At 50.6% G+C, this 23,768-nt stretch overlaps 1 protein-coding gene across 7 annotated transcripts in view; it reads left to right on the plus strand.

Moving 5' to 3' along the window:
• Positions 1-6: 6 nt before the first annotated feature.
• The window catches only part of Cul4a (cullin 4A), a 31,984-nt gene continuing 8,222 nt past the window's right edge, over positions 7-23,768 (plus strand). The window contains exons 1-14 of one of the 7 annotated variants that reach the window (XM_010619925.3): positions 7-176; positions 8,620-8,723; positions 12,941-13,008; positions 13,618-13,691; positions 14,214-14,381; positions 14,925-15,014; positions 15,734-15,816; positions 16,675-16,742; positions 18,632-18,750; positions 19,398-19,590; positions 20,771-20,875; positions 20,985-21,095; positions 21,167-21,252; positions 21,777-21,884. In XM_010619925.3, the coding sequence (XP_010618227.1) occupies positions 8,656-8,723; positions 12,941-13,008; positions 13,618-13,691; positions 14,214-14,381; positions 14,925-15,014; positions 15,734-15,816; positions 16,675-16,742; positions 18,632-18,750; positions 19,398-19,590; positions 20,771-20,875; positions 20,985-21,095; positions 21,167-21,252; positions 21,777-21,884 (1,341 nt within the window). In that variant the 5' untranslated portion in view covers positions 7-176; positions 8,620-8,655. The other 6 variants (XM_010619927.3, XM_010619929.3, XM_010619930.3 and 3 more) reach the window with 6 other exon arrangements.

A 23,768-nucleotide genomic window follows, 5' to 3' on the forward strand; every position in this document is an offset into this window, starting at 1 on the left:
CGCTGGCTCCCGGTGCCGGGCCGCCCAGTCCCCACGGCCGCTGACCCTCCGTCCCCACAGACAGGCCGCGACTGCCGGACAACTACACGCAGGACACGTGGCAGAAGCTGCACGAGGCGGTGCGGGCCATCCAGAGCAGCACGTCCATCAGGTACAACCTGGAGGAACTGTACCAGGTGAGCCCGCGGGTGTCCCCAGGAGGAGGAGGAGGAGGTCGTGTCATCCCGCGGTCATGCGAGAGGAGGAGGTTGGAGCCGAGCCGGGGCCCCGAAGGCCCTCCACCCGCGCAAGTCGCTGCTGGAACTCCACCGAGAACTCCAATACTGTACACACTACTGCTTCACTTGCTCCCGGAGCGCTTTTCAGCCTCTCTATTGTGTTTTGTGGTCAAACTGTTGCACACTAGGTTCCAGATTTTGTTACAGGTACACTGAAAGTAGTGACATTCTGTTTCTAAAGTAAAGGGGAAAATGGCCAGAAGTAACTCTTTGCTTTTTGGATATTTCACTCAAAGCAAACTTTTCGGGTCATTTTATACAGTAATGCTCCAGTAAGTTTTCACATTTTACATTTTAGGTAACGAAAGCACTATTATTTCTATTAAAAGGCTTAAATTTAAAATTTTCTCCGGTTTGCACAAATGAGGACATTTTAAAAATTGTATAAAGTACAAAAAAGGAAATTTTTTTGGATAATCGCCAGTATTTCCACCACCCAAAGAAAAGCACTACAGCTTGAGCATCCCTAATTCAAAACTGAAATTCTCCAAAGTCCAAAACGTTTTGCATGCCAACATGGTGGTGTAATTTGGAGAGTTCCAGGCCTGTCCCCATGAAAGGTTGCAGTCAAAACACAGGGGTGGAAGGCACATCTGTAATCCCAGCACTTGGGAGGCTGAGGCGGGAGGATCGCTGCGAGTTTGAGACCAGCCTGGGCTACATAGTGAGTTCCAGGTCAGTCTCAACTACATAGTGAGACCCTGTCTCAACCGCCCCCCGCCAAAAAAAACAAAGAAACAAAACAAAACACAGCGGTGGTTAAAAACTTATAAAATTACCTTCAAGGTATGTGAATGAAGAGGAAACATAAGTAAGTTTCACATTTAGACATGGATCCTATCCCAAGTGTCGTGTTATGTCAGAAAATCTGATAAAACCTAAAATCCAAAACAGTCCCTGTACGGAAGTTTGGTACACGTATATCCATTCTTTGTGTGAGTTGATTATATTTTTTATTATTGCATCTTGTTAATTTATTGTATTTATTATTTTTATTTTATTAGCGTGTCACGAACAGACACATAAAGCTGTTTCCAGGGCCTTGGGATAGTGTATTCTCGTTACCTGAAAGCGTTCCCAGCCCCTGCAGTCATTCCCCTTCCTGCTCCCACTCCTGACAACCTGGGTCTGTTTCCAGGCACGTTTTGCCATTTCTGATCATCCAAGTGGAGTCATGCCTTTGCTGTCTTTTCTAGCTGGCTTTCACGAGTGCTTTGGAGACTCAGACTGTGCTAAAAATTTGCTCATTTTATCACTAAGCAGTGTGCCTGTACCACAAATGTTTGTGGACATTTTGGTGTCTAGTTTTTGGTTGTCAGGAGCAAAACTACTACAGACATTACTGGGTAAGTGATTATATGGACATCCATTCCCATTCCTTTCGGGAAGATGTCTAGATGTCCTCAGGGTCACATGGCAAGGGTATTTTGAACTTCATGAGAAGTCTTCACTTTCCAAAGTGGCCAGGCCTCTTGGTGTCTTCACCAGCAGTGTATCGAGTTCAAGTTGTCCCACATCCTTGACATCATTTGGTGCTAGCAGTCTGTAGTTGTAGCTGTTTTCATAGATGTGTTGGGATTGTCATTGCAGTTTTACTGCTACCAAGTTTTGCTGGTACTAAGCATCTTTTCATGTGTTCATTTGGCATTCCATGTATCTTTGGTGAAACATCTTTTCAAATCTTTTGCTCATTTTTTAAATTGGGTTGTTTCCTTATTATTGAATATGTGAGTTTATTGTGTATTCTGGGTACAAGCCTGTATCAGCCTTTGCACATATTTTCTCCTGGTCTGTGGTTTGTGCCTTGATTCCCTTGTGTCCTTTGAAGAACAATAGTTACAAGTTTTGAAGTCCAGTGCATTAACTGTTCCTCTGGGTTGTGCTTTTAGTATCTAAGAATTCTAAGATCACAAAGATTTTTTTCTTGTATTTCCTTATTGACATTTTAGAGGTTCAGATTTTACATTTAGGTTTTGACCTATGCTGAGAGAACATGTATGTTGTAATATATATACCAAAATATGATTTTTCTGTCTGTGAATATGCAGTTGTAACATCGTTTATTGAAAGTCTGCCTTTTCCTCACTGAACGGCCTTTGCCTCTTTGTCAGATGTCAGTGGCTCACCTAGGAGTAGATGTAACAAGGGTGTACGCTGGCCTCTGACTTCGTTTTCAAAGTCCTTTTGACTTTTCTTGGTCCTTCTGTATTTCCATGTGAATTTTAGTATCTGTCAGTTTCTACCAAAAAGCTTGCTAGAATTTTATCGATGTGTGAAATCTATGGATCAGGGCAGAGAGAAGTGACATAGCAACACTTTTGAGCTGGCCAAATAGTGATAAGGATAGCTCTGTGTTAGGTCTTTTTTATTTCTCTCAGCAGCGTTTTCTAGTTAGAATACAGATCTCATACATCTTTTGTGAAATTTGTCCCTTATTTGTGTGTGTGTGTGTACTGAGGATTGAACCCAGAACCTTCACACTGAGGCACATCCCAGCATCTTTCAAGTTGCCAAATGCCCAAGCGGGGCTTGAACCTACAATCATCCTGCCTCAGCCTCCCAGGTGCTGGCAGGGATTACAGGCCTGTGCTACACCAGCTCATTTTCTATTTTTGATGTTGTATAAATTGTATTTTAAATTTCAGTTTCTGATTCTCAGTATTATAGAGAAATTACCTTTATTTTTATATATTGACCATGTGTCCTGCTGTGTTGCTGACCTTGGTTACGTGTAAATTTCCCGTATATTCTGCCATATATTCTGTAGAGACGGGCATGCCATCCGTGAATAAGAGGTCAGTTTCCTTTTTCCTTTCTAAGCTGCACGCCTGTCGTTTCCTTTCCTTGCCTCATCATGCCAGTTAGAACCTCCAGGGCAGAGTAAGTGGGGACCCCAGGCAGCCTCCTGGGCTTCTTCCTGAGCTTAGGGAGCCTTCCATCCTTTCATGTTGAGTGTGGTGCTCAGGTGGAGGGCTTTCCCTTTTGTTCCCAGTTTGAGAGTTCTTTTTCCTCATCTCTTGAAGGCATTTATGATTTCTGTTTCTTAGATTGTTCCTTATATCCACTGATTTCCTTTTTCAGAAGCCAATCTTGCATTCTTGGGCTAAATCATAGCTGGTCAGGATGTGTTCTTTTTTTGTATGCTGTTGGATTCCATTTGCTCACGTTTTGTTACCTTGATGTTTTCTTGTTACTATATCTGTCCACTTCTGGTATCAAAGTAGTGCTGGCTGTATGAGTTTTGAAAGTATTTTCTCTTCTTCCCTGCTCTGGAGTTTGTATGGTGTTGGTGTCATTTCTTGAAATGCTTAAGAAGACGCTGTGGCAGAGCCACCCAGGCTTTCTTTGTGGAGGTTTGTAATGCATCTTAGGTGTCCTGGTCCCCTGATCCTCTGATCTCAGCTGCTGGCACCGCCACCTGGTACAGGTTTGTGTCACACCTTGCTCTTCTTGCTAGGTGTGAACTTTTGAGTCTTTTCACATCTTCTGTGCTTCTTTTTAACCTTTGGACACATGGAGTCCTTTTTTTGGAGTCAGGTTCTCCCCGTATAGTTAAGGCTGGCCTTGAATTCATATGTAGCCCAGACTAGCTTAGAACTCACAGCCATCCTTCTGCCTCAGCCCTCTGAGTGCTGGGATTGCAGACATGTGCCACCATGCCCACCAATAGACATTATTTTATTGTCCTGCTCTCTAGCCCGCCTTTTAGTCAGTCCTGTGTTGGTTTTGACTGATTGACTGACTTTTCTACTTGTTTTGTTTTCCTGCTGTTTTCGTGTCTGGCGACCTTTGCTGGATGCCAGGTGTGGATCTCATGTAGTGTGCTAGTGTCCTTAGAGTCCTATAAGTGTTCTTCACCTTTGTTCTGAGCATACTTGTGTTATTTGGAACCTGTTTGGTTCTTTTGAGTCTTTCTGTAGGGTGTGTTAGGCTGGCCAGAGTGTTGTCATGTCTGGGACTGGCTATCCCCACTGCTGAGGCCCTGGCTGTCCACCCACGTGGGTGCTAGACACTGTCACCTCTGACCGCCTGGATGTTCTTGCCCTGGCTCCACACCGTGCAGAGTGAATGCTCATATCCCTGGAGCAGGCCCTCACCTCACACACATCCTTGGGCCCTGGTGCAGCTTGTGAACAGCCCACCTGGTGAGCAAAGCACCAGCTATTTCCTGCCCCAGAGATCACTGTCCTTCAGAGCCCCGAAGCCTGCTCTTCTATCTGGTTTTTAGTTTTTTCTGACATAAGTGTGAATCCAGACACTACTGCATCCCAACCAGAAGCAAAAATCCCACCAAGTACCTGGGCAATCATAGGCTTTTGTCTAGTAAAACATTATATGTTATAGCTGAGGCTTGCTATTCTTTTTCCTGTGGAAACTGGGCCATCTGCTATCAGTTGTCATTATTTTCTCCTGAAATAGTGGAAATGCTTAGCCATGCCACTTGTGCATCTCAAAACCTGGCCCCTAGCCAGGCATGGTGGTACATGCCTGTAATCCCAGCACTTGGGAGGCTGAGGCAGGAGGATCTCCTCGAATTTGAGGCCAGTCTGGGCTATGTAGTGAGTTCAAGGCCACCTGAACTACACGGTGAGACCCTGTCTCAAAAAAAGAAAAAAACTGGTCCCTGTGGGTTTCGTGATGTCTTCAGTCCTCCTTGGGCTCTGTACTGAAATTGGGAGATGTAAGGTACTTGTTCTACATGGTCTGTACCGGATAGACTTTTGTGTTCCAGGATCTCTGGTCCCCCAGGCTCATGTGGGGCCCTGTGATCTGCATGCTGGTGGCCATCCCCTTGCCTCTGTAGGGGCACTGGTGAGCCAGAAGGTGAGCATGCAGTTGCTGGCCCAAGGTGATAGTGTGTCCTGCCTGGTGTTGCAGGACGGAGTCCCAGCTGGTCAGGGGGTATGGTCTTGTGTGGAAGATCTCATTCTCATCAAGTTTGCAGGGTTGGTGTGTTTTGAGGAGACTGAGAAGTTTCATCCCCTGCCCACTGTTGGCGTAAACTCTGTAGAACCTGTCAGGTAAGGCCCTGGGTTCAGGTTAGAGGTTCTCCTGTCTCTGTGTTGCTTAGCTTTTGGGTCACAGTACAGGTGAGAAAGTCTCTCATGTGCCACCATCTGTGCTCTCCTCCATGGGGAGCAGAGGACACTGAAGGTGGGGACTTTGGCTTCCAGGGACCCAAGTGTAGTCTGCTGTGACTTCCCCCTGAGGAAAGTGCATGTGTGTCTCAGGTCCACAAGTGCTGGGCCACCTGTCAGCTCAGTGGGACAGCAGGCCATGTTTGTAGGAGCTGTCAGAGGAAGGCTGAGTGAGTTTCAGAGGAAAGCAGACCCCCTCAGCAAGGACTGAGCTGTGTCAGGAGAGCCCAGTCGGCTGTCCAGAGCAAAGTAGTGGCTCTCAGCGGCTCTCAGGGAAGGAGGTCAGGAGTAGAGGTAGATGTTGAATGTGTTGACAGTTGCTAAAACTGAAGTGGAAAAGTCCAGAAAGCGTTGGACAGAGGGACGCGGTACTTGATGGGCCAATGTACTATGAAGAGTGAGTTGAGCACCTAAGTGGACCCCAGCAGGCGACATGCCATCTCACGTACCTTGGACCCAGTGAGCTCCTCTCTATAAACCTGTCTTGTGGGTGGGGCTCTTCCCCACTGGGGCAGACATGCCACAGTGGTAAATACAATGGTAGTGCCGTTTTGCTGGGAGACTCCCCTGAGCTTCCTCTCACCCTAATTTGGTTTCTGTGTTACCATTTGCTTGTTTCATCCAGAGAGCTGCCTGTGGGATCCAGGGCTATTATCTCCCTCTCCCTGTGGGCCAGGGCAAGTCCTGTGGGAGTGCCATTCCCAGAAGCCCTGCGCTGCCTCCTGTGCAGGTTGTGCTGTGGACAGTGGGGTCACTGTCCCATCCCACGGGTTTGTCTCTTTCTGTGCTGGTTCCCCAGCCCGTGTGGCACAGGGCGTTTGTGGGACAAGGCTTGGGGGTTTGTCCCTGCCGTGCGTATCGTGACTGCTGCAGTGCTGGCCTGCGTTCCCTTGGCTTCAGTCTGCGATCTCTGCTGACCTCATCTTCAGCTGCACCCCACTGCTACCTCCCCGTGCTCCTCTGATGCCCACGCTGGAGGACAGACCTCCCCGCCTGGGTCCACCCTGATGTTGTGCTCTGGTGTGACTTGCTAGGCGGAGAGGCTGGGTAGGGATGTATGAGTGAGTAGACTCCAAATTCTGCTGCTTTCTCACTGCCAGTTATTGGATTCCATCCTGCCTCTGTGGCACAGTTTTTCAGCGCCAGGGAGTGAACACAGGGGCTCTCCCACAGAGCTACCTGTGCCCTCGCCCTTTGTTTGAGATAGTCTCACTAAGTTGCCCAGCTGGCTTTGAACTTGTGATTGTGATCCTCCTGCCTCAGCGTCCTAGTAGCAGGAGTTCCAGGTATAGGCCACTGCGTCCAACTTGCTGTGATTGTTAAAAGTGCACACTAACTTGAGCACACAGTACCTGGCTGAGTAGGTCTTTTGTATGTCAAGAGGGGCCGTCAGTAGCTTATGTGGGCAGAGGTCTGTGTCATGCTGTTCCTGCACAGCGCACAGTCCCCAGATCACTGTCAGCAAGGACTGGGGTGGGACAAGGGCTGGCTGCCCTCTGGCAGCATGGTGCTTGTAACAGGAATCCAGTGCCTACTCTCGGGATGCCCCCAAACTCTCAGTACCAAGGATGAAGTGGATCTCTGCACCTCTAAGTTGTGAGCATGTGCCTAGCAGCAGGCTTAGACTCCCGGAAAACAGTCCAGTGAGTCACTGTTTTATGAAGCTTGTGCACCAGGAAGTTTGTCTTGATTTTTGCCTTCACATATGTGAAGTTTTGTCTTCACATATCCTGTGAAAACTTCCTGTGTAACAGTCATGTTGGTGGAATTCACCAGTAACCACTGAGGCAGAGCCTTTGCGGTGCGCTGGTTGGCATTTGAGGAGAGAAGGATATGGCGGAGGGGGGTGGGCTGGGCCAGCGGGCAGGGACCCTTACTTCTAGGCTAAGACAAGGTGTGGGGGAGATCATGGATTTGCTAGGAAACATTATAACGTTTATTGTCATTCTGGGGTTTTGACCTTTGTAAATATGCACAGGTTTTACACAGTAGCTTCAATGTATGTACTTAAGATAGGTTAGTAGGATGTGTAGCGGTTCTGATGTTGAGCGTTAGAAGCAGTAACCCTTCACGCTGTTATGGTGCATGTCCGAAAGATGTTGGCTCCCCTTTCTTCCTGAGGTGTGTCACACATGCAGCAGAGTTGGATGCTTTTTCTAATGTGAATCCATTCTCTATGTCCCCACATTTTTCTCAGACAATTTTGTTCATCAGTGCGCATGTGCAGTACATAATGTCCACATTCCTCGTGGGGAGTTGGTCGATGTGCATAACCCATCTCAGTTCTTCTTTTTCATCCCCTTCCTTCCCTCCCTTCTCCCTCCATCTCTTCATCCCCTTCCCGGGCCACTGAGGTACTTCCCGGGCCCTGTGTTGAACATTTCTTCATGTATTTATTGGCCATTTGAGCAGTGTCTATTCATTTCCTTTGCCCTTTCTCGATTGGGTCTTTTATTTTGGGAGTTCTAATTTGGGGGGGGTGTTTTGTTTTTGGTACCGAGGATCGAACTCAGGTCCTTGAGCTTTGTAAGGAGGGCAGTGGAACCACTGAGCTAAATCCCCAGCCCCTTGAGTCTTTATGATCTAGATATCAGTCCTCTGAGGAATGGCTGGCAAGATTATTTTACCATTTTGTAGGGTTTTTTACCTGTTGATTCTTGGTATATTTCCTGTGCAACCTGGGCCCACATGCTTTTTAAATGGCTCAAAACTAGTCACTAGAAAAGCGGCATTTTTGTTTATAATATTCACATTTGAATTGAAGAAGATTCTTCTGGCTTTGTGCACAAGACTTGAGAGTAAATATTCTTAGAACTGGTAAGAGTGTAAGTGAATTCTACAGTGCACCTAGCTTCAGACAAACAGCCTGTCTCGCACTGTGGTTCCCTCTTCCCTGCCCTGGCAGTGTCAGGGTGAACCACGCACACCCTGCGTCAGACCCAGCAGTCAGGCCTCCCAACGTGGCTGGGGAGCAGGCCTGGCCCAGGCCCCTGAGGCTGTTTGGAGACTGCTTCCTCTAGCAAAGTTGAGGCTTGTGAGGTCTCGAGGGCCCCATGCAGCAGGCTGTGCCCTCATTCTCTGCCCACTCTGCATTAGCTCCTGGGCTGTGAGCAAGCCCCTGCCTCAAAGTGAGCGCCCTGAGTGCTGGGGAGGAGGAGGAGGCAGCTGTCAAGCTTAAGAGTAACCCCTTCCTTCTGCCCCAGGCTGTGGAAAACCTGTGTTCTCACAGAGCCTCACCGATGCTCTACAAGCAGCTGCGCCAGGCCTGCGAGGACTACATCCAGACCCAGACGCCCCCGCTCAGAGAATATCCTTTCTTGGCTCGTGAGGTTTCTCCTCATTCCCTAAGTCTTTTAAAACTGGACATTAATAGGACAAAGAACGGATGAGTATCCTTCACATTAAAACTACAGCCTTTAAATTCGTTCAGCTTCTCTCATTTGCTTTAATCGTTTTTAGTGAAGTTTTTAGAATTTAACTTAGGTTGTTGATAAGAACGAAAGATAATGCATTTTTTTGCATCCGGTTGAAATACTTAGGAAAAGTTCTAAAATGCCTTTTAAGTTTGAATTCTGTCCTTTACTTTAGTAAAATCACCTGTATTAGTTTTCTAAGCTGTGGAGCAGCTCAGGTGTGCTCAGGTGTCTGCAGGATGCTGGGCAGCCACACAGGCTCCCTTCCCTGGCTTGTACAGGTGGGTGGCACATGCAGTCCCTGGGCTCTGCTCAAGTTAGGTTCATGCTGCTGCTGGGCCAGTGAAGAGAGAGCCTGCCTCTCAGGTCAGCTGCTGGCCTCGCACACAGGTCACTGTCTGCCTTACTTTCTTGTTGCTGGGACAAAGTACCTGACACTCCCGAGTTAAAGGAGGAGAGGTTTATTTTGGTGCACAGTGTGTAAAGGTTTCATTCCATAGTCGGCTGGCTCCAATGCAGAACTGCTTGGCAGAGCAGCCTGGCAGGCAGGAAGCTGCACAACTAAGGGAGAGCGGTGATATATGATACCCTCCAGGCCACACTACAGCAGCCCTCCTCTTCACACGGGGCTTCGCCTCCCACCGTCACACGCAAAGCCCCACCTGTGAGCGCATGAGGCTTTTGGGGGACATGAAGACATGAACCACAGTACTATTGTTACTCAAGGCACATAGCTGGGCAAGGGAGAGGGCAACCTTGGATTTGCTTCTGCGCCATCTGTGACTTATGCCCATGAGGAAATCCCTGAGCTGCTTACATCCTGCCCAAAACCCTTTAATCTGTCCTCAGCCTGGCCCTGCTCTCCTCTCTTGCCAGCCATCCAAGTCCATTTGGGCCCGCATTGGTGACTGTGCTCTTCTGGGCCTCTGTGTCTTCACAGCAGAGCACAGTAGTGAGACCTGCCCCTTCTCAGGTTCTCTGGGTCAGGGAGCTTGTCCTCACCTCGTTCTTCACTGCATAATGTGACTGTTCAGGCCTCCAGGAGGCCAGTGTAACCAGATCTCAAGGGGCTGTGACGGGCCAGGACATTGAGGTTGGGTGTGGTATTGGTGCCATCGTGCTCTTGGGAATCTGCCAGTGCACACCATGGCTCAGAAAACACCTGGGAGGTGCACAGAGCATGCACCCAGTCAGGCCCACCCTAGGGGAAGCCTGCAGCTTCTAGAGTGTGGGCTGTCTTCAGTCAGCTGCTGTTACTTTGCCTTAATCCCAGTTTGCTTGAAAATCTTTTGATCATGTCCTCACATTAACCCCTGCTGGGTAACCCCACCTGCAGGCTGTCCTCTGTCCTTCACTCAGCAAACCCTGCCTCCGCCACTGCACTAGTTCTGGAAATGGAAAAGCAGCTGCCAAGCCTGATTGCCAGGGAGTTGCAGCCCCATTTGCAGACGGATCAGACAGCATTTTCTCTATCTGTGACAAAGCTCCACTGGCTCCATTGAAGGAGATAGAACATGAGCACATGAAGTGTCCATGTAGCCGGAAAAATGGACCCCAGGAGTGAAACATTTCTATCCCAATGTACCCATTATCCTGGTTGGGAACAAGAAGGATCTTTGGAACAGTGAGCACACAAGAGAGGAATTAGCCAAGATGAAGCAGGTGTGACCTGGCATAAGCCTCTGTATCCCAGTTGCTTGCTTTTTTGGGCCACACAGCCCTTGAGTTCAGCATAAGCATTAAGGAAGGACCTGGGTGATGCTGTTGGAGAGCTGGACAGTGGGAGCCCCAGGCAGGGCTGGCAGAGTGCAGAAGGTGTGCAAGGTCCTGTGGGCTCAGCCTCGCACTCGGTGCAGGCTGGATTTGACCATGTGTGCCACCGGAGACGGGCTTCACTGTGAGCACCGAAAGCTGGTCTGTGAAGATGGCTATGCCGGTGACGAGACACACCCTGTTCACCGTGGGCACACACTGAGGTCCCTGAGGCTCGTCAGGTGTCACGCCGAGGGAGCCCAGCCTCGGGCAGGATGATGGATGCACATGCGAGGCATTGTGGAGTAGCCCAGGTAGGCTCCCAGACACGAGTGGAGCTGAGGGGAGGAGAGAGTGGAACAGTGGGCAGTCGAGATGGCAGTCTGTGCAGAGGTGTGACGAGGAGGTAGGAGAGCCCGTGAGACGGGGGGGTCAGGACCAACACCCCAGGGGAGGGCAGTGCCCTGCAGTGGATGGTCCGGGGTGGCTGGGAGTTGAATGAAGCCGTTCTGGCACTACAGAGAGGCTAGCTTCAGGATAGCTCCAAGAGAATTCTCGGGGCTGATGGCTGGAAAGAGAAAACAAAGGACGAATGTCAGGGGTCTGAGCAGGCCAACAGCTGCAGGAGGAGGGAGCCTGTGGGGCAGTAGTGCGGGTGCCAGGTACAGGATGCCCAAGGAGCTAAGGATACAGCTGGCCCGGGTGCAGAGAATGGCGGGATGCTGAGACCAAGGGAGGCGATTGAGGAGCAGGCTGCGGGCTACGGGCACACGCTCACTGTTGGCCCATGCACCTTACCCACTTAGTGCCTGGCCCACAGTGGATTGGCATGTGCCACACCATGGTGCTCATTTCCTGTTGCCTGCTACCTTCAGGACAGCAGCAGGAAACTTGGGGGCCTATAGCAAGGTTACAGAGCCCTCTCTCCGTGGAGACCCTTCCCACTGATGCACTACTCAGCCTGCACTGTGGCACCTCTGGGACGCCGGACACCACTCGGTGCTGCCATGAGCATTTGCTACACCTGAGTCACCTGGTGGCTTTGGATTTGTGTTGAGTTGACTCCGTGAGGGTTACAGGCCTCTCAAAGTGCTCAGGCTGTGTAGATGCTGTGGGCACTGGTTGGATCTCCTCCATGTAGCTTGGGACCCTTCATGGTGCCCAGCACATGCTGTGTAGATGATGTGGGTGCCAGCTGGATTTCATTGAGCCGTGGGACTCTGTGCAGGCAGTGTAGACACTGAGGGTGCCTGCTCAGTCTCCTGCTTGAGGCCCAGGACTCTTCATGGGTCCAGCACAGGCTGTGTAGGTACTGTAGGAACCTCCTCTCCTTGGCACTTGGCTTCAGGGCTGTGGGAGCTGTCAGAGTGGCTGTCACAGCTGTGCTCCGTGGGAGCCTGACTTCTGTCTTGCTTTCTCAAACTGCTCCCAGTTCCTGAAGTAATTAACTTAGAGAAATGCTCTGCACGCTGGATCCAATTCCCAGACGTACTTGCTAGGGGCCACTCTGGCCTGGCAAGAACAGCTGTGCCCATGGTCCTGCTGTCCCTGAACTTCCTCCTCCTGGGGGCCACCCTCTGCTGGAGAGGAGGCACTTGTCTGAATGAGGCTGATCCTGGCCCTGTGATTGAGGCCTGCTGTGGAGCTCACTGTCAAGGACACAGCAGGCCTGAAACCCAGCACACCAGTGCCATCCGCAAGATGGTGTGTTTTCCTCCCCCTGGTGAGGTAGCCAGAGCAGAAGGGAGTGACTGGAAAGGTACTTTGCTCTCGGCCCTAAAACTGCTTGAGCTTGTCTTAGGACACCTCTCGTGGCCCAGGCCCCTGCTGTACACACTGGGCACTGGCTCCTGGGGGCCGGTGATCGGCCATACCCCCAACTGCTGTGCCCCGGTGTTGGTTCCAGCTGGCATTGCAGCAAGTGACGCAGGACAGGGCAGTCAGGCGGGTCAGTGCAGCCCTATGTGGGATGGGGTGCATGCACAGTGCTGGGATGTGCAGATGGTAAAAGCCATGTAGAGGCTTGGAAGCTGCTGGCCTCAGTCCATTTGGGCCTCTGTAGCAAAGTGCTATGCAGTAGTTGCTAGGTGGGTCATGAACCTCCAAGGCTGAAGCTGAGGTTAAGATGCTGGTATTGGGCAAGTTCTATGTCTGGGCCTGTGGACAGCATCACCTTCTCATGGCTCTTTGTGTGATGGATGGGTGGGCAGCCCTCCTGCCCCTCAAGAGCTTCTTGCCACTGCTGCCTTGTCTGGGATGATGCTGTCTGGTGTGGGGCAGAGAGGGCACAGGGCTAGGGTGGAAGTTGCAGTGACTGCATGGCCTGTGTTTTGAGGTTTTCCTTAGCAGATCTGCACAGACTCTCTCGACAGCGTCTTATTCTTGAAGAAGATCAACACATGTTGGCAAGACCACTGCAGACAGATGGTGAGCTCTGACTCCATGTGAATTCAGCCCAGACCTGTGTGTCTCTCGCTTCTTTGTGTCCGCTTTGGTCGGACTAAGCCTCTGGTCCAGCCAGGCGGGCGACGGTAGGGTGACTGGAGACGCTTCCTCTCCCGCACCAGTGCAGCCCACAAGAACAAAGCTAACTTTAAGAAGCTTAGTGAGGCAGGGGCATAGCTCAGTGGTGGACCACTTGCCTACTGCACAGGACGTTCAGACCCCCGCATCCATCAGGAGGAGAGAAAGAAAAGAGGAAGGGGCTACAGGGTGGCAAAGGAGTTCCTAAGGCCCTAGGGTTGCTACAAACCTGGGGGAGTTCACAATCTGAGTGCTGTGTGCTACAGTCAGGAAATAGAGTTTAAGAGCTCTTTAAGCTAAGTGATCTAAAATCCTGCAGTCGGGGCTGTTAGGTTAAAAAGATGACAAATACTGAGGAGACAGAGTTAAGTGTAGAAAAATGAGGGTCTTGGTAGGCACTTTTCTCTCCATCAAGAAGCGGTCGTGTCATATTGGAGATGGCACTGCATGGTCTGAAGTCTGATACCAAGTGGTATGTCAAAATGACCGAGTGACCTTCTTTCCGGGTGGCAGATCATGGTCAGGAGCATCTTCCTGTTCCTGGACCGCACGTACGTCCTGCAGAACTCCATGCTCCCTTCCATCTGGTGAGTGCTCCTGCTCACTGCCCAGCCTGGCCAGTGCGTCCGTGTCGTTGCAGCTGGTGGGCAGAGGGTGTGCACCTGGTGGTGGTGCCGACATGGGATCTAGGTGACCTTAGCCTGAAGTGCCAGGCTTTGTCAGCTGGGTGCCCACAAGGAGCAGCATCCCCTTCCCTGGCAAGTTGCCTCCCTGGCAGTCAGAGGCAAAGTTCAGATCTGGCTCCAAGGAGAAGGTGGGGACAAAGTACCCAGGAGCTGTATGGGTACAGCTGGGCTGCGAAGCTATGGTGGTGCCCAAAAAGTGGGTGGCCATGGGCTGGGCCGCAGGAGTGCACGTGGTGACGCATGACTCCTGGGACATCAGCCTGACTGTCAGGAACATGACAGCCGTGTAGGGAGGAGGCCCAAGGGACCCGGCCTGGCCAACATGGACACTTTTAAAGAGGACTCGAGGATGTGAGGTGTGGCTGGTCAGTGGAGGTGGGGCTGGAAGAGGGAAACCTAAGTCCAGTTTTGTGTTCACTGTTGGCCAGGGATATGGGGCTGGAGCTGTTTCGAAACCACATCATCAGCGACAAGATGGTTCAGAGCAAGACCATCGATGGGATCCTACTGCTCATCGAGCGGGAGCGGAGTGGTGAGGCTGTGGACAGGAGCCTGCTGCGCAGCCTGCTGAGCATGCTCTCGGACCTCCAGGTGGGCCACCGCCTTCCCACCCTGCGTAAGGCGTGCGTCAGGGTGAGGAAGGGATAGGAGATCGCTTTAACCCTGAAGACAGTGTGACCCTTATACTGACACTGCACTGGTCACCAAAGAAGAAAAGATGGATTAAAATATTGATTTTTCAAGTAAATTGTCATAAACAAAGATAAAATCGGGTGACAAGCTAAAAGGAAATACTGACTTCACATGAAAAACCAGGGGCTGAGCCAGTTGAAGTGGTGCCCTCTTGTAATCCCAGCACTGGAGAGTCTGAGCAGGATTGCCACAAGTTCCAGACCTGCCTGTGCTACACAAGAAGGTCCCATCTCAAAAACAGGAACCGACCCCTTAGTGCCACAGTGCAGCACAGGGCTGGACCCTGAGCCCCATAGGTGAGGGTCCCAGGGGCTGTTCTAGAGAAGAGCTCTGGGCCGGGGCAACACAGCAGTGGGGAAAACTGGGTTACAACACAGCCCCAGCCCATAGAGCCTTTCAGGTGCTGCCACTGAGTCCAGTCAATAACTGCTCATTTCCTAGGTATATAAAGACTCATTTGAAGTGAAATTTTTGGAAGAAACTAACTGTTTATATGCTGCAGAAGGCCAAAGACTGATGCAGGAACGCGAGGTGAGACGGGTGCTTCCTGTTGCTTTGTTCTGCGTCTCTGGGTGTGCTTCTCTGAGAGGCTTTTCAGGGCTGTCTTTCTCACACCTGGCCTACAACTGATAATCAGGATGAGCTGCAGTCTAGCCAGGGCCCCCCTTACTCCTTACTCTAGTAAGAATCTCATTTCTCCCCCTTAAGTTAGAAGCTCTTCTGCAAAAAAACCCAGAAAAATAGTAAAGGACTTCAAGTTTAAGTAAGAAGATAAAGAATAAATTCTGAATATGAAAGATAAAATCCATCTAAATTTTTCATCGATGCAAAAAGTTTTGGAAAATCTGCATGTGGAAAAGTGCATGGAACAGTAATGCCAGCCCTGCCACTACCCAGCCTCCCAGGCCTGGAGCGAAGCCCTCAAGGGGTGTGGCCTGCCTGCCCATGGGGTCAGATGCCCCAGGACTGGACCCCCCATCCCCACTGGCAGCTGTGCCAGCCTGCTGTATGTGGGCTCCCAGCCCAGTGCCAGGTCACTCCTGGCACCCTGAAGGACAGCAGAGGGGCCCGGGCTCATCTAGAGGCAAGTGTTAAACTCCGGGCCACTAAACCTGCCAGCCTAGGAAGTGGGTTCTTACTTGGCTTGCATGCATGGTGGGGAGTTTTTTGTTTTGTTATTTTATGAGGGAAACAAAACTTCATTTCTTGGGTCACAAAAAGTCTTTGTGTTGTGGTACTTTCTTTGTAAGGTTCCAGAATACCTTAACCATGTGAGCAAGCGCCTGGAGGAAGAGGGGGACCGCGTCATCACGTACCTGGACCACAGCACACAGTGAGTGTCACAGTTGGCAACAGCACCAACAGGCGTTCTTGTGGCTGGACATTGAAACACATGGCACCTGAGTGCTTTTGCTCCTGGTGCACTTCGTGTACTTTGTCTGTCATCATCCAGCATTTGCCGGTTCTCTTCTGGGTACTCCATTCATGCCAGTTGTCAACTGCAGCTGTTTCAATCATGAACTTGGGTTAGGCATCTCATGTGGCTATAATTATTACACTGCTGCTGCGAGTTTTTGCTTTCCGTCTTTCTTTTCTAGATTCGAGCATAGGGAAGAGTTAGGGAAAGATAGACTGTCTGGGGCAGGTGTGTGGTGCTCCTCTGAAGTGCGGAAGAACAGAGGCTGTGTGGTCACGCTGCAGAGCTTGCGCCCTGCTGCAGGGGCAGTTGGGAGGTGGGAACGGGCTGACAAAGCAGTGCAAAGAGAAAGCTAAGCCTGAGCGAGCCAGGGACAGGCGGGCCTTGGGATGTCAGTCGGCTCCAATGGGGCCCGTTTCCTCCCAGGGAGGAAGGAGGAGACACAGAGGCCAGGTAGAGTGGCCAGGGAGCTGCAGGCAACCCATCCTGGGCAGGGTGACACTGGCCCTTGGGTCTTCTTGGGCTTCTGTGACTCCCATGAGACACACACTGAAGAGCTCCTCATAAACTGTGAGCCTGAGGCCGGTGCCCATGAAGGTTCTCTGGGTGTTCCTTCCCACACGGTGCCTACTTCAGGGACCTGATCCACCTGAAGAGCTGTTGGCGTGGCTCAGCAGGTGCAGTAGTGAGGCCTCAGGATGGCCGGTGGGAGGAAGAGTGCGCACCCTCTGTCCTGCCACTGCTTCTGATGCTTATCCCCTCTTGCCGTTTTAGGAAACCACTGATTGCTTGTGTGGAGAAACAGCTATTAGGAGAACACTTGACAGCAATTCTACAGAAAGGTGGGTTTTCCTGATCTGTGAATTAAACTGAATGCCGACCCAAACTCATCAGGAGAATTAAGGCCACAATCATTATTGTCCTGAGAGAGTCACTGCGAATCTCTAGTGGGTGTTGTAGCCACTGACGGTCAATGAGGAGTTCAGAGCGGTGAGGAAGATGTGTAAGAGGGCACTTCCTGCCGAAGCCCGGCCAGTCGCCCTGGCTGCTCAGTCCTCCTGCTGCACAGGTGCACTGGGGTGCATGGACCCTGACTCGGCACTGGGCTCGTCTGTCCTGTTTTCCCACCTACTAGACCTAGTGATGAGCCCAGACTCCGAAAGTCATTTTAGATGTGCAGCCTGCCCAGCTGTCAGACCAGAAAGACCCACTGTGGGATGGCCCACATAGTGCCCACAGCATCCTGCTCAGGCTCTGTTCTGCCAGACAGCGAGACTCCAACAGGCAGGCCTTCCCACCGAAAGGAAGAGAGGGGGCTTTGCCATGGAGCTTCCTTTGGGAATAGCCCTGTGGGCTCATGGTCCCCAGCCCCAGCTCGCGAATAGGAATACTGGGCTTAAAACAGCTTGGTAGCAGTGCCTGTGTCATGAGCTAAGAGCCAGGGTCCAGATCTGTTTACACCTCGTCTGGTGTATCTTTGTATAGTGGGAGCTTACTTTACTGTGTACCTAAAAACAAATGCATTCAGCATTTGTGTCAGGTAGGTTTTTTTTGTTTTGTTTTGTTTTGTTTTTTGGTACCAGGGATTGAACTCAGGTCCTTGTGCTTGCAAGGCAGGCACCGGAACCACTGAGCTAAATCCCCAGCCTGTGGTAGGTTTTTTTTGAACAGTAGTTACTCCACAAAGAAAATAAAAGACTTTAAGTAAATAGTAGAAATTTGCATAAATTTTGATGAGTAAAATTATAAGAAAATAATTACATTCCTAAAAAGCTTGCTCTAAATTTTATTAGGAGCATGTTTAAAAGTATAAAAGGTATATATTTTAAAAAGCATTATGTTTTTAAGGAAGGTAAATTTTAAACTTAACAAGTTTATTGCCAGACCTGGTGGCACATGCCTGTAGTCCCAGCTGCTTAGGAGGCTGAGGTAGGAGGATCACTTAGCCAGACCATGTCTGAAAATGAAAACAGCTGGGGATGGTGCTCAGTGATGGAGCTACCCCAGGTTTACATCTCCAGTGCTACACAAAAAAGGAAAGTGCATTGGCACAGTAGACCCAAAGTGACCTTGAGAAATGTCAGCTATCAGAGCTTCAGCTTGAGGTTCAGGGTCACAGGCCCCCGGTCTCTGCTCCCTCCCACCTGCCAGGACTAGGAGCTGGACCAGCTGCACTCACAGCCTTCCGCTCTGCTTAGCTGCCATGCGAATGACCAGAAAACTGTTTAAAATGCTACTAGCCAAGCTGCTCTGCTTGTGCCAGGAAGTCCTTGTAAGATTTAAATACCCGAAACAATTAAACTTTAAAATCCTTGTTGTACACGTCAAGATACTTAATGAACAATGAGTAATTTTTCAGTTTATTAAGTTTGAGTAAAGTTAATCAACTAAAAACTGGAAAGTTTATGTATAATAATACATTTTCTGGTAGACTAAACCAGAAGTAACTTGGGTTCTGAGGTTCCTAGGACAAACTCAGTGTAAACGGTGCCTCCTGCTGCCCCTCTTGTGAGCTAAGAGGGCTTTGGTGCTGAGGAGCTGAATGGTACTCTGGCACTGAGGAAAGGGGGTAACCTCTGCACCTATCCAGATACTTAATGAGACCAACCTGCCGGGTAGGGGCATGGTGATCGGCCTCCCCTTGGTGCTGCTCTTTGGGGTGCCACTGTGGGGCAGCTGCTCAGCGGCAGTGCCAGCTTCCTGCCATGACCTTCTTTCTGCACCCTCCCAGGGCTGGACCACCTGCTGGACGAAAACCGGGTGCCCGACCTCACACAGATGTACCAGCTATTCAGCCGGGTGCGTGGAGGGCAGCAGGCACTGCTGCTGCACTGGAGCGAGTACATCAAGGTACTGCAGGTCTCAGTGTCCCCGCCATACTGCCTGCGACATGGGGGTGTGGGGTCCAAGACAGTAGCACTGTTGTGAGAGCCGCCTTGTTCCTACGGACTGTGGACAGGTCTGCCCTTTGCCCAAAGATCACCTGTGTAACTTCCTAATAAGGTAAGTCTTTCTGAGGTAAAACCAACATGATGGAACCGTGCAGGGAGACATGCGACCTCACAGCAGCCACTTTTGTTCCTTGTTGATACAACCCTAGCTTCCTCCTCAGTTGTGGTCTCTCTGGCCTCTCAAACCACAGTCTGTCGCTTGGTCAGCTGTGCCTTTGTAGGGAGAGTGTCCCGCTGTGCTGCGGCCAGGGGTCTTTGGCCCACACTTGGGTTCGTCACCTTGCATCTAGGCAGTCACTGCGTCCCATGCCAGTGCAGGGCCATGCACGACTTCTTGGGTGCGCAGAAGCAATGCCTCGGGCTGACCTGGGATTCTGAGTGCCAGGCACTTCCTGCTTTGAAGGGACACAGACCTTTCTGTGGCCACAGTGCAGAAGGTGCTGTGGCACCAAGCAGCAAGGCCAGGGCTGCCGCCGGAGTGCGAGGCCGTGAGAGGAGTGCTGTTCCTAAACCTGTTGCTGACTTGGCACTAACTTACTTTTGTAGACTTTTGGGACGACGATTGTCATCAATCCTGAGAAAGATAAGGACATGGTCCAGGACCTGCTAGAGTTCAAGGACAGGGTGGACCACGTGGTGGAGGTGTGCTTCCAGAGGAACGAGCGCTTCGTCCACCTGATGAAGGAGTCCTTTGAGACTTTCATCAACAAGAGGCCCAACAAACCTGCGGAGCTGATCGGTAGCGCAGAGGTGTCCTGGGCACTTGAGTAGTTCGGGAGAGTGAGGCAAAACTCATGCAGGCATTTTACCCAAATGCTGAGACTCCTTACAGGGAGGGCAAGGGCAGGGTCTTTACCAAGCTCATCCAGACACACACACTTGTGCATACCTGCACACCATGAGGGGTGATGCCGCAGGGATTCAGTACGCTGCACAGGATGAGTTTGTCCTCCTGGACTGAGCTCAGAGCTGTCTTCTGTAAGGGTCGGGGCTGGCTCCTATCCTGACTGGCAGGATGTGCGTCCTCAGAAATTGCAGTGAGGACGAAACCTCCGCACAGGAGGCCGACCTCGGTGTCTAGGTGACCCAGCCCCTGAGACGTTCCTCCATCACCTTGTTGACATAGGACAGACTTAGTGGTGCCTGGAGTTCATTAGACAGTTGGCCTCTTTTTTGAAAATTCAGAATAGTCCACAATAAGTGAAAAAACAAAAAGCTAGTAAAAGCAGCAACTAAGAAATCTGCAAAGCCATTTGATTAGGCTTTTCTACAACGTTACTTACTGATTGTGATTTTCCCCATGGAAGAGAATGTTGAGCTCTTGGGAATTGGGGCTTTGGAAAGTCTTGGGCTCTGCTACAGGAATGTTCCCAGCGTCACCACACAGGAATACGTAGCCACCACCTCATGGGCCCATGCCTACTTTGGAGCAAGAAGCCCCGAGTAAGATGCTCCTGTCCCTGCATTGACGCTGTGGCTGTAACAACTTGGAACCCTAAGAAAAAAATCTTTCTCTTTGAGAAACTGACCTCTGGACTTCTGGCTCCCAGTCTTGGACAGGGCCATCCTGGTTCCTAGGCAGTGTCACATGGCAGAACCCAAGTGCTGTACGTAGCTGCTGGCATCGGTTTCCTGTTGAACCTGGAATTAGGATAGGACACCTGTTCCTTGGTGTAGTTAAACTCAGGAGGATTCATTCTCCTAGGACCTGAGAGCCCCAGGCCTCTGCCCTCTGTCCTGCATGAGTGTTCAAGAAAGAGCCTGGTTGTTGCCAGCAGAAATGGAAGAGACCTTTTCTTTTCCGATCGTTTTTTCCTTTTGGCAGCGCTGGGATGGACCCTGGGTCCTGTGCATGCTGGGTGAGGACTCTGCCCCTGAGCCACATCCAGCACCTTTCTAAGTAAAGCCCTCTCTCACAGCCAAGCATGTGGACTCCAAGTTACGAGCAGGCAACAAGGAAGCAACTGACGAGGAGCTGGAGCGGATCCTGGACAAGATCATGATCCTGTTCAGGTTCATCCATGGTGAGCGCCCAGCATCTGGCCTGACGCCAGCAGGGTCTCCTGCGGCTTGCTCCACAGAGAGACTCCCCAGTGTTTGATGCCTGCCTTGTTCCCCTCTCGTTCCGCTCAGGTAAAGATGTATTTGAAGCATTTTACAAGAAAGATTTGGCAAAAAGACTCCTTGTTGGGAAAAGTGCCTCGGTCGATGCAGAAAAGTCCATGCTGTCCAAGCTGAAGCACGGTGAGCACGGGGTGGCCCTGCCCCTGGGCCGGGGCTTCCCTGCCTTCTGACCTGACCTTCATGTGTTGCAGAGTGCGGGGCCGCCTTCACCAGCAAGCTGGAGGGCATGTTCAAGGACATGGAGCTTTCCAAAGACATCATGGTTCACTTCAAGCAGGTGAGCAGAGCCAGGGCCAAGGCACACGCCCGTCCATACTCCCAGAAGGCTGAGGCAGGAGGGTCGCAAATTGAAGGCCAGCCTGGGCAATTTACCCAGACTTGGTCTCAAAATAAAATTAGAAAAGTTTGGGGTGTAGCTTAGTAATAGAGCACTTGCCTACCACTCCTGGAGTGCATGGGGCCCTGGTTTCCATCCCCAGTACCCCCAAGTAAAGCCGTGGGGAGTGGGTTGAGGTTCGGGTGAAACAGCCTGGGCCTGGGGTGTGTCGCATTGGTGACATAAGCATTAATGTGTTGACAAGGGATTTGACCCACATGGAACATGTCCTGGGGGCTGGAAGAACACAAGTGCTGACACTTGTTTTTTTTGTTTTTTTTTTTTGGTACCGGGGATCGAACTCGGCTCCTTGCGCTTGCAAGGCAGGCCACCAAACCACTGAGCTAAATCCCTGGCCTGAAACTTTGTTTTGAAAATGGAAGTTTTCTGCAAGTTTTGTCTTGGGTTTCCTTGTCTGTCCCCAGCACATGCAGAACCAGAGTGCCCCGGGCCCCATCGACCTCACTGTGAACATCCTCACCATGGGCTACTGGCCTACATACACGCCCATGGAGGTGCACCTGCCCCCCGAGGTGAGTGTGGCTCCTCTTCCCCACCTCCCGTGAGAGCCATCGTGGGGTGAGGTGCTAGTTACCCGCTTTTGTTTCTGCTGCAGGTAATGTGGAGGTGTCGGGGACAGTACTTAGGGCCTGGGTACTATGGGGGACCCGCAGTGGGAGACTGAGCCTGGCTCCTCACACCCACTGAAGCATCTTGTCAGATCAGGGAGCTCTCACTAATGTGATGCCTCTGTTCCCATCTGTCCTGTATCTCAGAAACATCGGGAGCGTGTTCCTGGTGCCCAGCCACGCCTCGTGAGCACAGAGCTGGGTGCCATGTTGTTGTCTCCTGGAGGTCTGGTTGGTTACAGTGGGACACAGGCGCTCCTAATGACAGGAAGCAGAATCTTAGCCCTACTCTCCCTGCGTCTTCCCTCTCCGTATGATGAGGCGATTTGTGGGCTGATAGAGCCACACAGTGTCCACAGCTCATTCTCATCCGTCAGCTGATGTCCCTGTGTGCGTCCAGGGTCACCTGGAAGAGGGGGATTGGTTTTTCAGTTCTGCCCCATGGAAGAGCCCTCTACTCAACCCTGTTTGTTTTCTCACCTGGCCCTCTCTGTCTCGTCACCATGGACTCCTGGGTTCTTGCATTGTCCACTGGCTGGTGCTCCCAGAGTTCCCAGTCTGGCTCCTGTCATGACACGTCCTCGTTGTCTTTCACTTCTTGGTTTACAGGGGAAAGATGCTGGAGCTTTACTATACTGTATGTTTAGATTGTGGTAAAATACATCTTAGCATGTGGTTTTCTGTCTTGGAAATGCATAGATTTTCCATCTTAAAAGTGGAACTGAGCACATTCACTGTGCCCCACAGCTGTCAGCTCTGATTCCTCACTCCACATGGAGACCTGTGCCCAGTCAGTGTTACTTTGGTCCCCTCCCAGGCCCTGTGGCCACAGCCCTGCCCTCACGTACAGTTATGGTCTCAAGTTCGTCCTCTTTCTTTTTCCATTGTTTACTGGTACATTTTAGGTATACAATATGATGACACTCATCATTGGGAATTTGTACTTTTACATGATGTAGCTTGGTTCTTTCTTTTTCCCCATTCTCCTGCCTTCCCTTCAACCCCTCCACCCTTCACTATTTACAAAGAGTTTGTGGGCTGGGGATTTAGCTCTGGTCCGGGCCCCTGCCTCTCAAGTGCAAGGATCCAAGTTCAGTCCCCAGTACCAGAAACAAAACAAAACAATGCAAAGAGTTTGTTTCTGTTCCCATCCCCCAGCACTTTCCCTCCCCTTCCCCTGTGTACCTTTTCTTCCTATTTCACTTTATCTATTATACATCTTTATCCTTATTTACACTCTCAGTTTTTCACACCAGAGAAACTATTCAGTATTTATACATTTTGTGTCCTATTTATTTCACTTAAGAGTATGGCCTCTGGGCTGGGGATTTAGCTGAGTGGTGCCACCACCTGCCTTGGAAGTACAAGGTCCCGAGTTTGATCCCCAGTACCAAAAAAAAAAAGTATGTCCTCAGTGTGCATCCATTTAGCTATAAATATCTCTAGTTTCTTGTTCTTCATGGCTGAGTAGTACTCCATTTTTGGGGGGAACCCCACATCTTCTTTATCCAGTCTCCAGTTGGTGGGCAATTGGGTTGTTTCCAAGTTTTAGCTATTATGGGCTGGGGATTTGGCTCAGTGGTTCCGGCGCCTGCCTCACAAGCACAAGGACCCAAGTTCGGTCCCCAGTACCAAAAACAAAAAACCAAGTTTTAGCTATTACAAGCTGCCACTGTGAACATGGGTGTGCATATATCGCTGTGGTGTGATGCTTTTAATTCTTTTGGAAAGATACCCTGCAGGGGAATAGCTGGGTCAAATGGGACCTCTAATCGTAGTTTTTTTTTT

The sequence above is a fragment of the Fukomys damarensis genome, unplaced genomic scaffold (assembly GCF_012274545.1).
Source record: "Fukomys damarensis isolate Sample0158 unplaced genomic scaffold, DMR_v1.0_HiC HiC_scaffold_6, whole genome shotgun sequence".
Taxonomy (NCBI): domain Eukaryota; kingdom Metazoa; phylum Chordata; class Mammalia; order Rodentia; family Bathyergidae; genus Fukomys; species Fukomys damarensis.